This window comes from Scardinius erythrophthalmus (assembly GCF_964197995.2).
Source record: "Scardinius erythrophthalmus genome assembly, chromosome: 18".
NCBI classification, from domain to species: Eukaryota; Metazoa; Chordata; class Actinopteri; order Cypriniformes; family Leuciscidae; genus Scardinius; species Scardinius erythrophthalmus.
In genome coordinates this window covers 9,666,407-9,682,929 of record NC_138238.1, presented here as the reverse complement: position 1 = coordinate 9,682,929, position 16,523 = coordinate 9,666,407, and the positions used below count along the sequence as shown (strand labels likewise).

Below are 16,523 nucleotides of genomic sequence, written 5' to 3'. Positions count from 1 at the left end.
CTCCGACCCTCCCGGTTTTCGAGTTATCCACACAAAACCGCTTCTCCGCTCTTCGCGAAACAGAACGCGATGCTGTGATCATCGGTGATTCCATTGTTCGGCACGTCCATGCTACATCAGGTAAAAATAAGGTGCACAGTCACTGCTTTCCTGGTGCTCGTGTTTCTGAAATCGCTGCTCGCGTTCCCGAGATTCTGAACGATAACGAGCGCGTTGGAACTTTGGTATTGCACGCGGGAGTGAACGACATCAGGCTGCGCCAGACGGAAGTTCTGAAGAAAGACTTCAGGAATCTGATCGATACGGTACGCAGCACATCGCCTGATATAACGATCATTGTGTCAGGACCGCTTCCCACGTACCGTCTAGGACATGACAAGTTTAGTAGATTATTCGCGCTAAATGAATGGTTAACGTCATGGTGCAATGAGCAGAAACTGCTCTTTGTAAATAATTGGAATCTGTTTTGGGAGCGTCCTAGGCTTTACCGTGCTGATGGCTTACACCCAAGCAGATTCGGATCGGATCTTCTGTCAGATAACATCTCCAAAATGTTAAATACCTTTTGACTAGTAACCAAAAGTCCAAATCATAGTCTCTGCTGCACCAAATTAACTGATAAAAATACTAGTGTAGAACATTGCATAGAAACTGTGTCTATTCCTCGTTTAGTGCGATCAAATAATAAATCTACTGCAGGATCTAGGAAAAATCTAATTGTTATTAAAACAGAAAATGTTGCTATTAGTAAACAAAAACAATTTCTAAAGCTAGGTCTTTTAAACATTAGATCACTCACACCTAAGGCAGTTATTGTAAATGAAATAGTCACAGATAATAGCTTCGATGTACTTTGCCTTACTGAAACCTGGCTTAAACCAAATGATTATTTCGGTCTAAATGAGTCTACTCCATCAGGATACTCCTATAAGCACGAGCCCCGTCTGATTGGTCGTGGCGGCGGTATTGCAATTATCTATAGAGATATTCTCAATGTTACTCAGAAAACGGGTTATAAGTTTATTTCATTTGAAGTACTTGTACTAAATGTTACGCTCTTAGATGATAGAAAAACATCCCTATTATCTTTAGCCTTGGCTACCATATAGAGACCACCAGGGCCTTACGCTGATTTCCTAAAAGAATTTGCAAATTTTCTCTCAGATCTATTGGTCAATGTCGATAAAATATTAATTGTTGGAGATTTTAACATACACGTAGATAACCAAAATGATACGTTAGGGGCTGCGTTTATAGACTTATTAAACTCCTTTGGGGTTAAGCAAAACGTTACCGGACCAACTCATCGTTTTAATCATACACTCGATTTAATTATATCACATGGAACCGATCCAACCGATATAGATATCATTCCGCAAAGTGATGATGTAACTGACCATTACATGGTAACTTGCATATTACGTACTCCTGTAATATATCATGCTGCGCCGCGTTATCGATTAGGCAGAACTATCCTTCCATCCACCATAGATAATTTTTCAAATTGCTTATCGGATCTGTCTCAGCTGCTGCCTGAACCCAAACAAACAGATGAACTAGACGAACTAACCAGCACTATGAGCACCGTTCTCTCTGGAAAATGGGATATTGTTGCACCTATGAGACTAAAAAAGGTCAGAGAGAAAATTAAAGCACCATGGTACAACAATACTACTCGTGTTCTAAAGAGAGAAACCCGTAATTTAGAGCGTAAATGGAAACAAACTAATTTAGAGGTTTTTAGAATCGCTTGGAAAGACAGTACGTCACGCTATAAAAAGGCCCTAAAAGCGGCCAGGGCTGAGCATCTCCGCAAACTAATAGAAAATAACCAAAACAATCCTAGATTCTTATTTAACACCGTGGCTAGACTAACAAATAAACAAGCGTCACCTGAACAAAATATTCCGTTACAGTTTAGTAGTAATGATTTCATGAATTTTTTCACTGAGAAAATAGAAAACATCAGATCCACAATTGTAAACGTTCAATCTTCAATCGCGCCTTATAATTCAGCCTCGATTATCACCCCGCAAGAACAATTACAGTGCTTTACAACTATAGAACAAAAAGAGTTAAATAAATTTATCATTTCCTCTAAAACAACAACATGTTTATTAGATCCCATACCAACTAAACTATTGAAAGAAGTGTTACCTATAGTGGAAGAGCCTCTCCTCAATATTATTAACTCGTCTTTATCTTTAGGTCATGTTCCAAGAACATTTAAATTGGCAGTTATAAAACCACTCATTAAGAAACCACAATTAGACCCAAATAACCTAGCAAATTATAGACCCATTTCAAATCTTCCTTTTATGTCCAAAATATTAGAAAAAGTTGTGTCTGCCCAACTGGGCTCTTTCTTGCAAGAAAATGACACCTATGAAAAGTTTCAGTCTGGGTTCAGGCCGCATCATAGCACTGAAACTGCGCTCGTTAAAATCACAAATGATTTACTCTTAGCTTCTGACCAAGGCTGTATCTCAATACTAGTTTTACTTGATCTTAGTGCTGCGTTCGATACTATAGATCACACAATACTCTTAGATCGGCTACAAAACTATACCGGTGTTCAAGGACAAGCATTAAGCTGGTTCAGATCATACCTATCTGACCGCTACCATTTTGTCTATTTAAACGGAGAAAAATCGATCATAACTCCAGTAAACTATGGAGTGCCGCAAGGATCTGTGTTAGGCCCTCTATTATTCTCAATATATATGCTGCCACTTGGAAATATTATAAGGAAACATGGAATTAGTTTCCATTGTTATGCTGATGACACTCAACTATATATTTCATCACGGCCGGATGAAAACGCTAAATTATCCAAATTGACAGAGTGTGTTAAAGATATAAAAGATTGGATGACGCACAATTTTCTTTTATTAAATCCAGATAAGACAGAGGTAATACTTATCGGTTCAAAAAACCGCCCACAAAACCTCTCACAATACAACTTTAACATAGTAGGGTGTCCTGTTACTTTATCCTCTACAGTAAAAGACCTGGGTGTTATATTAGATTGTAACTTGTCTTTTGAAAATCATATTTCATATGTTACAAAAACAGCATTTTTTCACCTTAGAAATATTGCTAAATTACGTAACATGCTATCTGTTTCTGATGCAGAAAAGCTAGTTCATGCATTCATGACCTCGAGACTAGATTACTGTAATGCTTTATTAGCTGGTTGTCCTGCATCCTCAATAAACAAGCTACAGTTAGTCCAAAATGCCGCCGCTAGAGTTCTTACTAGATCAAGAAAGTTTGACCATATAACACCAATTTTATCATCACTACATTGGTTACCTATAAAGTTCCGTATTAATTACAAGGTATTGCTACTGACTTATAAAGCCCTAAACGGCTTAGCTCCAGTTTATTTAACGGATCTTCTATCGCCCTATAATCCATCGCGCTCTTTAAGATCACTAAATTCGAGGCTTCTGGTCATACCTAGGATATCCAGATCCACCAAAGGAGGGAGAGCATTTTCACATTTAGCACCAAAACTCTGGAATAGCCTTCCTGATACTGTTCGTTGCTCAGATTCGCTCTCCCAGTTTAAAACTAGATTAAAGACGCATCTCTTCAGCCAGGCATTCATATAATATTTTAATCTTACAGTTAAATCCGGTCTCTACTTCATAAACGCCAGAGGAGAACTGGCCCCCGACTGAGCCTGGGTTCTCCCAAGGTTTTTTTTTTTTTTCTCCATTAGGTCACCTGATGGAGTTTTTCGGTTCCTTGCCACTGTTGCCTTCGGCTTGCTCAGTTGGGGATACTTAATTTGATTAATCGATTCAACAGTGCTATTGATCTGCATTACCAAACGTGGATGTTTTACACCAGAAACAAACACTGATGTACTATTTTATTTAATACTGTGAAGCTGCTTTGATACAATCTGTATTGTGAAAAGCGCTATATAAATAAAGTTGACTTGACTTGACTTGTAGTTTACTATTAATTCTGAACGTGTCGCGTCTCTGTCTATATTGCACCAAATGCGACACTGCACTCCCTTGTGAAGTCGAGTGGATGAACGGTTCTCGAAATAATCAAAATGCAAACGGACAGACAGACACATAGAGATTAGTCTACTACCTATATTCCTTACTGAGCGCGAAGCAGCAGTGCAGCCAGCCACAGGTGTGGTTCCCGAGTGTTCTACGTGGTGCGCTAAACTGTGGCGCTGTTACAAAATAGCCTAAATTAAAGCATTTAAAGTTGGGGATAAAACATAGGCTAATTATATTTAGAATACAGTAATATATAACTGCTTATAAAGGAATAAATATCAAGGAGTAAATCAATGAAAATTTCTTTATTGGTGAAAAAAATAAAAAATGCAACTGGTCGACCAATGAGAATGTCAGTCGACCAAGACGGCATCGACCGATTAGTCGACTAAACGACTAAAGTTGACAGCCCTACTCCGCATTAATTAATTTCAGCATCTGCTCTGAGTTTGGGTCACTTATAACGTGCATTTAGGAACGTAACGTGCGTCAACCATCTTCCTAAACTTGTAATGAGAAGAGCTTATAAACTCTGTTAAGAAAAGAGAAACTTTAAGGCAGGGATGGGGAACGTCGGTCCTGGAGGGCCACTGTCCAAACAATGTCTTCAGGATCACTAAGGCTACAGGCAGGTGAGTTTTTTTTTTCAGGGTAGGAGAGTACTGTACAATACAATTATTATTATTATTATATTATTTTTATTTTACAGTAAAAATGCGATATTCCTTTTATTTTATTATATTTTAATTTAGTAGTAATAATAATAATAATTTTATTTTACAATAGAATTACATTTAATATTATTTCATAGTCATATTTATATATAAATCACAAAAATTTGGGCCAGATTTCACAGCCCTACAAACAAGCACAGCAAACCTGGAGCTTTACAAATAATAAATAAGGTATTTTAAATTTGTTTGTTAATTATAATAAAAAGTCTTTGCTTTGTGTGAGGAATGCTATTTCTATGACATACAGAGTTTCCCGCTATCTAGACACAAGACTTTTCGTCACTTAGGAAACAACAGAAAGCAAGGAATAAATAAAATGGCACTAAACTGCTGAAAAATAAAACACGTGTGTGTAACAGCAAAACAAACTTTCTACAGAAGATGTGGGCTTGATCACCTTGTTGAACTGATAGAGATCCTGTTTGTGCTTGTCCCTCTGAGACTCATGCCCATGACGCCTGAACCTCTTCATCGTCCCTGGACGAGCAGGGACCTCACGCTGCCCTCTCTCACGGTTTCCCCTCAGCCACCTGACAAGAAAGGAGGGATACAGGGCTAATCAGACAAAAATAATGAATAGCAATGATGACAACAAAAAGGAATAATCAAGACTTAAAGCAGTAGTCCACCCAAAAAATAAAAAATTCTGTCAGCATTTACTGCTCTTTACAGCCGTGGTCACCATTCAGTTTCATTGTATGCTGCAAAGAAGCATTTTGCTGAACATCATCTTGTGTGTTTAGGGCAACAAATTCAGCCATACAGGTTAGGAATGACATGAGGATAAGTAAATTATGGCCATTTTTATTTTTGGGTAAACTATCCCTTTATAAAAACACACACACATATTGAAGAATTACAAAGGGTGGACAACTCAAACAGACTTTCTAAAGGGTTATGTGTGTATTCCACTGAAAAAACAATGGATCTGATAGGATCAGGAATTTCAAGGGAAGGCTTGTGGGCTGTTTAACTGAAACTTCACCCCCCTCACCCCGATTTCTGTCTTTCGCTCTCTCTGCCCAGCCCCCGCAGGGAGATCGCGGACCTCTGCAGTCCTGACTGAAGCAGCTTTTGTTCTGAGCTGAACGTTATAACAATCCCTCCCCTCATCTGAGCAAACAGCACCTGATGAAAACACCTGTTGCTCTGGGGAAGCCGAATCAGAATGAGACTCTTTTAAATGGACAGAGAAAGGAGGGGTGCTACCTGCTTTCCATTAAAGAGACCACTCAGACTATAACAATACACAATAACCAGTTTCTCTCACCCAGAGCTTCAAACAGTTTGTATTTTTTGTGGGTGAAAACAGAAAGATGCCTTTGGCTATTTTGCTTCTTTTACAGACCATTACGAACATCTACCTTAACCAATGCAATAATCCTTATTACTATGATAACTTTCCACAATGCCTTAGCATTGTTTGCACAGGCAAGTACGTTTTTTTAGTTACCACAATTTTAGTGCATAATACCACAATACCACCACCATTCCAAAGTTTTGGGTCAGTAAATTAAAACAAGTAATAAAAACTCAGTGAGTGTTTTAGCGCAATTTTCTGACGTCATGGGATCACAACACTAAGAGATAGTAAATCTTTTCCTGGATTTTTTTTGTGCGTTCCCGAGATTAGACCTTCCTTAACATAATGCCGAAAACCCGAAGTCTCTAGGTGGTCTGGTTGAGGAGTAGATAGAAGTGCAAGATTGGTGCGCACAGACAGAACAGAAATCATGAGTTAACAATCGCAGTTTTGTCCGGTGGAAAATTGCGCTAAAAAGAAGAAGAAATGAATACTTTTACTCAGCAATGATGTATTAAATTGATCAAATGTGACAGTAAAGGCATTTATAATATTGCGAATAAATGATGTTTTTCTGAACTTTCTACGTATCAAAGTATCACTGTTTCCACAAAAAAAAATTTCCCAGCATTGATAATAAGAAATATTTCTTGAACACCACATCAGCATATAAGAGTGATTTCTGAAGGATCATGTGACACTAAAGACTGGAGTAATGATGCTGAAAAATCAGCTTTGCCATCACAAAAATAAATTACATTTTAAAATATAATAAAATAAAATAAACGTTATTTTAAATTGTAATAATATTTCACAATATTACGGTTTTACTTTTATGGTTACCGTTGTACATTTTTATAAGGGAAAGCAGTGCTAACAATGTGTGTACACACAAAACACACCAGCAATCCTGAAGGGAAAAGGTGAGGCTACCAGGACACAGCCAAAGAAAACAAGAAGAAAACAAACACTGAGTCAGAGTCTATGATATTGATTATTGACAGTAAAAACAGCATCAGAGTGACATATTCAGGTAATGTTTACGTCACATCACACTAGAACTCCCCTGAGAGCGTGTCTAGACAAGAATAATTTATCACACGTTCTGGAGGTGATCACATCAGCATATCAACAGAAAAGGGACCCTTTCGCCCCCCATCAATCCTTTCCAAACATAACCTTCTCAGTGAGTCAGTTGCCCTGCTCGGCTCAGACACATATTTCTGTGATTATCAACGCTATTAGCCAAGAACGTTTAGTCATCAAGCATGTGGCTACAAATGCTTCCAGAGAAGGGAAAGAGCTCTGATTTCCTTATTTTTAGGACCAGAAATCCAAGGGTAACAGGACCACGAAGGAACCAGCCAAGAAACTAAACAAAAAAAGAGAGAGTCTGTAAAGCTTAGCTTAAGGGACAATGGTAAAGTGGGAGGTCTTCTACTTAAGAGTAAGCTAGGCTTTATGAGGGAAAACTCTCAGCGGGAGAGCTGGAATGGAGTGAAGGAGGGAGAAAAGCAGCGATTCATTCAGAAGAACTAAAGAGGCCAGCGAGTCCAAAATAATCTCTGAGCAACATATTGATCATTGGGACTCCTTCATGAAGCAGCTTCAGTGAATTTTGCTCTCTGAGATCAATTTTACACCTCCATCCATTTAATCCTGAGTTAATTAGAGGTAGAAAAAAAATAAACGGCGGTTTGTTTTGAATCCTGCTGGGAGGAATTATGGCGGAGGTGCATGTGAGGGCATTGATGTGGGAGTAGTGGCTCTAGCTCGCCTAAATTAGAGGTAGGAGGCATGTGTGGAGAGTTCATAGACTAAGGAGAATTGGTATGTGGAACTAAGCAGCCGAGCAAACAAAGAAACACTCACTGTAATCAGCTCAAACATACAGGCGCACTGGAATATAAAATGGCGTGATACATTAGCAAAGGAAGTGAGTATTTATCAGCTCTAAAACAGTGGCATTCATTTAATGTATAGAAAGAATCAACTTAAAGGTGTCATATTATGATTTTTTTTAATATGTTTTTTGAGGTTCACTAACAATGGTAAAACGTTTTTTGCACACACACAATTTTCTAGTACCTTCATTCTGACCCTCGGTCTTAAATGACCCGTTTTGTCAGTTGAAGTCTTGTCAGTAAACGGCCACTGTTATGATTGGCTATCGTCACTGCATAAGGAACACACACCCACTCACCATTGCACGCGAGTAAGTGTTTTGAAAACATTATCCATATAAAACCGTCATTTACAGACAAAGCATTATTAAATCATTCACTTGCGGTTTGTGATGCAGCTGCGGTCACTGTCAGATACAGTTGGCTGCTTTATCTTTTAACAAAAGTTTCTTTGCGAACTCTCCATTACACTGTGCCTCATTTACAAAACGCTCAGAACAAACATAACTCTCTGACGTGATCCAGGACATCATTCAAATAAACCATCCACTTGTTTCTGACGCTGGGATCCTTCTGGAGTTTGTACAGAGACGCAAAGAGCGCTTTAAACTGGACTTAAAGCAAACGTTAAATAATTATTACAAACATTTTATTACATACTACTACAGGGCCTGAATTTCATTTTGGAAAATGGGGGGGAAATCCCCCCTTAGGTGATTCTTATGGGGGGGAATTTTTAATTTGAGGGGGGAGTTTAGACTTTTTTTTTAATTACATTTATCTCGCCTAAATGTATGCTTAGCCTACTCATTGCATTTTTACAATGGGGTCATTTTGTTCTTAAGAATTTACACAACTCAAGGAAGCTTGATTTCAATCTTTGAATTAAATTGAAAAAAGTAGCACAAATAAATACAATAGAATAAAGATATCAATAAAGAGAAATAAAGAGAAAAGTTTTTGCTTAGGTCTAAAACTAGTAGGCTATTCAGAAATACTACAGAGACTGAATAAAGTAGCCTAATCAAATGTAAAATAACACTGGGTAGTATTTTAGTCCTGACTAAATTAAATTCATAGGCTATTAATCCTGATTCCTTAAAATGAAAGCTATGTTTTGTTGTTTTGACAAACAAATTAATGACAGACACATATGGCTGCTGTCCCTTTAAGAGCTAGTGCACGGATCCTGTTTTCATTATACGGTCACGTGCGATTTATGCTTATTTAAGACATAACCGACTGTGTTTAGATTAGAGGATACTCTCCAAGACCGAAATTGACATCATTTTCTTATGTTTTTGACTGTTAAAGCGATTTATAATCCACGAAAAATAACTTTTGTTACCCGCGAGCTGTTTGTGAGGCTGCTTTACTCTATGTATGTGTGCAGAGAAAAAAGCATCTCTCAGACAGCGCGCAAGTACCGAAGAGTTTAAAATCGCGTGACTGTTTAAACTGGTGAGACTTGAAAAGACGTGCAAATGGTAAACTTTAGTTACTCGTGATGCAATGCTGGCCCGATCGACTCCCGAAACGCGAGAGTGTATTTCCGCCGCCTGCTGCGCGCTTAACGATTGCATTGTGCAACCCATTTTGAGAGACGCGAGATAGAAGACGCAGCGCCGCTGAATCACTCACGCTGTTTGTGAAATTGCGTCTCGCAGACAGTTTTAAAATGACTGATTTGATTTTCCATCTGCGTGGATTAATTTACTAATACAACCTGAACCTACATGCTAAAGTGAATCAATGTTTGCGGGAATTTCCCGCATTATAAATGGGAGACCTGCGGGAATGATAAAAAATATGCGCAATACCCGCAATCCCGCACCGAAATTCAAGCCCTGTACTACTAATAATAATTAATAATATTAATTAATTAATTAATTAATTATATAACGTAAACTTTTATATATATAAAAAAAGAATAAACTTTAAACATAACATTACTTCACGCCACGGAAAGTTAGTTACAAACTAACTAGGCCTAACTAACTAACCATGTTTACTAACTGAAAAGGGGTCTATACTAAGCCCTTCAAAAAATATGAAACTAACATCCCAAATTTAAATTAGATCTCACCAATGGCTCGTGCAACCCTACCCTGGTCCCTTCTACAATGAAAGTATAATGAGGATTTTAAGGGCCTGCTTTATCAACCGTGAGTTGAAAATAATAATTCGAATTGCTTAGAAAAGTGAAAGCACACACTTCCTTAACAAGTCACATGATTTGAGGCATCATTCATGTCAGTATCACAAAAAGTGTGGAACAAGTTATGCCCAGTCCTATTCGTAGAGTTACGGGGCTTGTTTAAAAATCCACTGAGAGAAAACAAAAAAGCATTAAGTCCTTGTATGTTTGGGAAGTAGGTATAAACCCTCAATGCCTTTTTTAAAGAGCCCATTTTGAAAGCCCTGCGGTAAACAGTGATACTATTGAAGAATCGATACGCTTAGAGATTCCTCTGTTAAAGGTCATGAGGGGTGACGTGATGTTACACAAGCACGTCATCATGTTTGACGACTAACTCGTTGAAGAGTTACTAGCCAAGGACTTACAGCCTCAGGATAGCAGCCATAAAATAGCACCCTATGGTCAGAAGAGGTCAACTGCTTTTTGGTTTAAAAACAGCCTGCGCACGCCCACAGTAAATTCGAGACCGACAACACTCATTTCATGACACAGCACAACACAAACTGAGCCGAGCTGCCAGATCCAAAACGTCCCACCCTTCTTTACGGTTGTTATAACAGTAGGCTACGTATATAAATTACTTCTATTACTAGTTGCGCAAAACAATCGTTAAAAAGACAAGCAACAATTCTGATGTAATTTCAGGTGTTGAAGCTTCAGATTCTGATGGCCAGTTTCAGTAGAGCAAGGTTCCACTTCTTACAAGTTACAGAGGTGCCTCTGTTAAAGAACAATAGTCTCAGAAGACAAGAGCTCACAACAACAGACCTGCACCTAAAATCAAATCAGGCTTCAGCAAAACAAAGACATTGAAATTAAAATGAAAAATATGAATGTGTGAGAGGACAAAAAAGCACTACTTCATTCATTTATACAACCATTAAAAAATTTGGGGTCAGTAAGGTTGCATTTCTTTTTGAAAGAAATGAATACTTTTATTCAGCAAGGATGCATTGAATTGATCAAAACTGACAGTAAAGACTTTAACATTGTTCTTGTTTGAATAAATGCTGTTCTTTTTAAATACTATTCAAAGAATCCTGATAATAATAAGAAATGTTTGTTATTAGAATGATTTCTGAAGGATCATGTGACACTGAAGATTGGAGTAATGATGCTGAAAATTCAGCTATGCTATTTTAAAATGGATTAGAAATAGAAAAGAGATAAAGAAATTGTAATAATATTTCACAAAGAAATTGTAATAATATTTCACAATACTATTACTGTATTTTTTATCAAATAAATGCAGCCTTGGTGAGCATGAGATTCAATTTTTCATTAAAAAAAAAAAAAAGACCAACCCTATAACCTTTTGAATGGTACATACAGTATACACATAAATAATACAAATAAAATAGAACTAAATAATAATTAAATTAAATCTATGGTATTTTTGAATCGCCCATATTATCATCTGCCAGGTAAAAATTAAGTCTGACTGCTTGAACCCTATGAGCAATAGTTATAGTGCAGCCTCAGCAAGTACGACTAATGAATAAAGCAAGTTAGATTTGAACCTACTTTGTCTTTTGTACCTGAAATACTCTCATTGCATCAGATAAGGAGTTTCAGCCAAACATTACTATAGTGACATCACTTACATTCTCAGCATAGCATCCCACAGGAAACAACGATCAGAGGAGAAGGCAAGATAGGAGAAACCTGTCCTGACACGAGCGTGGAACTGTCAGTGAACTCTCACCATAGATGTTCTCCCTCTGCTGCTTAACCTGGTTTCACACAGCACGTTAAATATGTCATGCCTGTCATTTTGGGAAATCGAGGAATTGCATATCCCATTTTTAGACTCAATATGGGGAAAAGGCCAATAATGAATTAACTAAATGATATTTGAGGTCAAGAGAAAGTCAGTCAAGTACAAATAGGTCAAGCTCTGCAATAAGCATCAGCTGCACCCTGACTGAGGGAGAAAACAGTATGCAAACACAATGAAAACCAGTTCAACTGCCACATGATATGGATGGAAAGAATATACTATTGGAAAAAAAAAATCTTTGTTTTAGGACACTACGAGTCAGCGGGTCCTTCGTTTTTAAATAAACACTGACACTAATGATTCAGGGCGCAACAGTTGGGCAGAATTGTTTTTCTGCAGTAGTTTAGACATGCACTTGCCCTGCCAATATTTTCGCTGGCCTAATCATTTATTCCTGTGATGCAGAGCTGAATTTTCAGCATCATTACGCAATTGTAAACTGTGACAAAAAATGCAGGATCCTTTGATTAATAGAACCTTTGAATGTTCCTTGGAAAGTCGTTTTTACTTTAAACACCCCACAATCTTACTAACCCTAAACTTTTTAATGGAAGTATATAAAAAAAATACATATTTATGTTTTAATTAAATGTTAACAGTTCTTTACGAAACATTTTATTATTAACATTTAATTTTGTATTTATTTATATATGCATATCAAAAAGTAGGCTTTATTATGGAGTTATAGGAAATTATGCAGTGATATACCAGTACTAAGCCCCAATACATGACAGACAAAAAAATATTTATATGATCTACAAAGAGGGTGGTCAAACATACTGGTACTAAAGGTACTTAAAATAAATAAATAAATAAAAATTAGATAAAAAAAATATATATTCTGCGGTACTGGTAGTTTCGAGTACTTGGTATATTCGGTACCCGCTGATAGACGCTGCTTTCAAAGGGGTCATATAATGGTACATGCACTTTTACAAGTTGATTGTACTGAAATGTGTGTTGGCAGTGCCTGTACACAACCATCATAAAATGATAAAAAATAAAATTTTAATCTTCTTATGTTTTCCCCTGTCTCAAATCAAGCCGTACGATTTTGTGACGTCACAAAATCGACGCCCCTCCCACGATTGTTGATTGACAGCAGCGTTTCAACACAGACCCGCCCTCGCTCATGAGCGAGCTGTCAATCATAGTCCGCGCGGACCGGCGCGGTCATTGTTGATGCGCTGGAGCACTGTCTATGAGCAGAATGGCGTCTAAGCGATTGTGGTGCTCTGTTCTTGGGTGTAATAAGGAACACAGCAGTCATTTTGATGTTCCTAAATCCGAATCGCTGAAGACGAGGTGGCTGAGTTTTGTTTTCGAAGGGAATATTCCCCACGATGCTTTCATGTTTGCGCAAATCATCACACACCAGACTGCTTTATAAACGAGGTCAGTATAAAGCTGGTTTTGCTAAGAAGCTGCTCCTGAAAAAAGGATCGGTACCAACTATTCGTGTTCCTGCTGCACCTCCAGAAGAACTGAAGTGAGTGTAACGTTTTATTGACCTTTATATTCAAATTTATATTAATCTTTGCAAATCGCTTGCACGCTTCACGAATGCGGCTAAGGTTTACACTCAGGATACATTACGGCATGTTTTCTATGTACGACGTTCTCAATATAATTCATAATCCCACGTTTATAATGAACAATGCGTTATGGTTATTGTGTTATTATTACAAACGGTGTAGGCACAGAACAGAGGGGCGGGGTGAGCAAAGCTCATTATCATTTAAAGACACATGCACTTAAATGGTGTGCTGAAAACAGAGCTGTTTTTGACCAGGTAAAATGAGTGTTTTCTTACAATACTAATGAGAATTTTTAATTAAAGGGGGTGTGAAATGCTATTTCATGCATACTGAGTTTTTTACACTGTTAAAGAGTTGGATTCCCATGCTAAACATGGACAAAGTTTCAAAAATTAAATTGTACGTTTGAAGGAGTATTTCTGTGCCAAAAATTGTCCTTCCGGTTTGTCACAAGTTTCGGAAAGTTTTTTTCGAGTATGGGTATGTGTGACGTCAGATGTAACGGAATTTCCTTATATGGGTCCTAAGGGTACTTCTCCGCGGGCGCGCGCGCACTCGTAGACCAGAGAGAGAGAGCGAAAGCAGTTCGCCATCAAAGCGCCCTGCCCGGCTTTTGGGAAGCCAATGTCACCAAAGAAGTGGGTTTTTGGTTGCCAGTGCAAGACAACCCTGCACAGATTCCCAAAGAACCCGGCGTTAAGGCACCAGTGGATGGAGTTTGTTTTTCCTGAGCATAAACGGAGTTGTGTAGACTGTTTGTTCCCTGCATTTCGACGATGATTGTTTTATAAACAAAGCCCAGATCGGATTTGCAGATCGTCTAATGCTTAAGGATCGAGCAGTCACAATGATAAAGGTTCGGTGAGTAAAACTGCTTCTATTGTCTCTGTGTGTTGTTACTAGCTTGGCGCGTTAGCACAGCTTTAGCTTCGCCCACACGGCCCGCCTCCAGCCGCTCGTTTTTTTCCGGAAAGACTCGGTACAGCCTATCTTCCTGTTAAAAATATAATAAAACTAAAGACTTTTTGTAGATATGAAGGATGCAATACTACTCTATAGGTACTCAAGATTAACAGGAGATTGAGTGAAAATGAGCATTTCACCCCCCCTTTAAAGTATATTACAAACTTTTAATTTAGACCCTAAAGAATCATATTAGCCTGTACAAAAATGGCATTATATGACCCCTTTAAAGAACTTAATTCGACAGTTTTCGCTCTGGTACCAAAATTAGTACAGAGAACCAAATAATTTTAATGGTATTAGTACCGACCAAGTGTGCCGCACAAGCCCTGAAAAGTGAAGCCAAAACGTCTCGATCGCCCCCCCCCCCCGGTGAATGGTCCTAGTAAAGGTCATAAGCCCCGCCTCCCCGTGTTATTCAACAGGATGTGAGACCAACTAAACAATTAAATTACACTTCAAATTTTTTTTTTCCAAAGGTGGTTTCTTTCATTTGCTGTCGTTTTTATCACGCTGATGTAAGTTCAAGTGTCTGTTTCAAAAATAAGTTGTTTTTTAGTTAGTTACGTGATGCGGTGGTGTAACGTCATGACTGACAGCTGTGATTGACAGGTTCTCTGAGCGAAGTAGTCACTGAAGCACCAACGGACATTTTTTCGGGATCTTCGGAGGACTGAGGAGATTGTATTTACTTTATTTTAACAAGCCTCTTGTCGTACTGCAATCAATTTTTAAAAAAGTGTGCAGAATCCACTCTCCCTGAGTGCGTTCTGCGAGAGTGAGGGCGGAGCGTTGATTTCGGGGCTTTACTTCCTGCTCACTACTGCACAGGTCTGGTCCCGAGATCACTACTGCGCAGACTCAAGTTCCAATATGTCAGCGCCATATTGGGACACTGGCGGCTTCAGTTCTCATCAATGGAAGAGAGCGAAGGGGCGTCGTCCATCTTTTTTTACAGTCTATGGTACCGACTACTAAAAAGGTTGGTACCATGACAACCCTATCAACAAATGTCATGCATAGTGACAACAGTACAGGCCCTGGGCCTGTGTGTATTCTGAAGCAGTCCATACTGTCATAAAAAAATAATCGCAGCTACCCAATATAGCAAAGTCTATAATAAGTAACTTATGACCAGCGGTTAGATCATAGACAGTGCATTTTTATCTGGTCAAAAATGTCCATCCTAGTCAGACATCCAGGAGACAAAAGTTCATAGTGCTTAAAAGTAGAACAGCTGAAGAGGATGAGGAAGTGTTGGATGAACTTCCTCTCTTTCTTACTGGTCATTGTAAAGCTGATCTCTCCCTGCATGCTATCACCCACGCCAACCGTTTGTTACAGTGGAAGTGAGAAGCCTTTGTTTACCTTCTCTTCCTCTTGGTAAAAATGCAAGATCTTGTCTATGGCTACAGGGTGTGTCCCACCACAGGATGTCAGTCCCCAGACTCAAGCCTTTCCTGTCTTCTCTGAGAAGCATAAAACACACATTTACACCCAAACGTCTCAAACTGACATCAGACTGGTGTCTGCAAACTAGATACGGGACATCAGCTGCTTGAGTATCAAGTCCGGTAAAAGGTAAATACAGAGATGTAGTGCCACCACATCTACAAAATATTTGTAGCTCTTCAATTAACCAACTACAACAAGTTCAAGTTCTCTGGAGCACAAATACTTAAAAAATGAATTTATGGACATGCGAATGAGCAAGAACATGAGCGCCCTTATAAAATTGTGGCCTCATTAGGGCATTAGCTTCAAAACAAGTCAATTTCCATTAAAAAGTTTGGGGTTGGTAACTTGGTATTATTCTAAAATAATGTTGAAGACGTCTCTTATGCTCACCATTTATTTAATCAAAAATACAGTAAAAACAGTAGTATTGTAAAACGTAATTTTAATTTAAAATGACTTTTAAGGTTTTTTAAGACTTTTTCTTTTAAGATATTTTAAAATGTCATTTATTCCTGTGATGGCAAAGCTGAATTTTCAGCATCTTCACTGTCACATGATCCTTCAGAAATCATTCCAATATGTGGATTTGGTGCTCAAGAAACATTTCTTATTAAT

At 38.2% G+C, this 16,523-nt stretch overlaps 1 protein-coding gene across 2 annotated transcripts in view; it reads right to left on the bottom strand.

Moving 5' to 3' along the window:
* llgl2 (LLGL scribble cell polarity complex component 2) overlaps positions 1-16,523 on the bottom strand; it is a 37,895-nt gene that overhangs the window by 19,684 nt on the left and 1,688 nt on the right. For both annotated transcript variants that reach the window (XM_081392944.1, XM_081392943.1), the window contains exon 2: positions 5,160-5,292. In XM_081392944.1, the coding sequence (XP_081249070.1) occupies positions 5,160-5,234 (75 nt within the window). In that variant the 5' untranslated portion in view covers positions 5,235-5,292. The remainder of the gene's footprint in view (positions 1-5,159; positions 5,293-16,523) is intronic.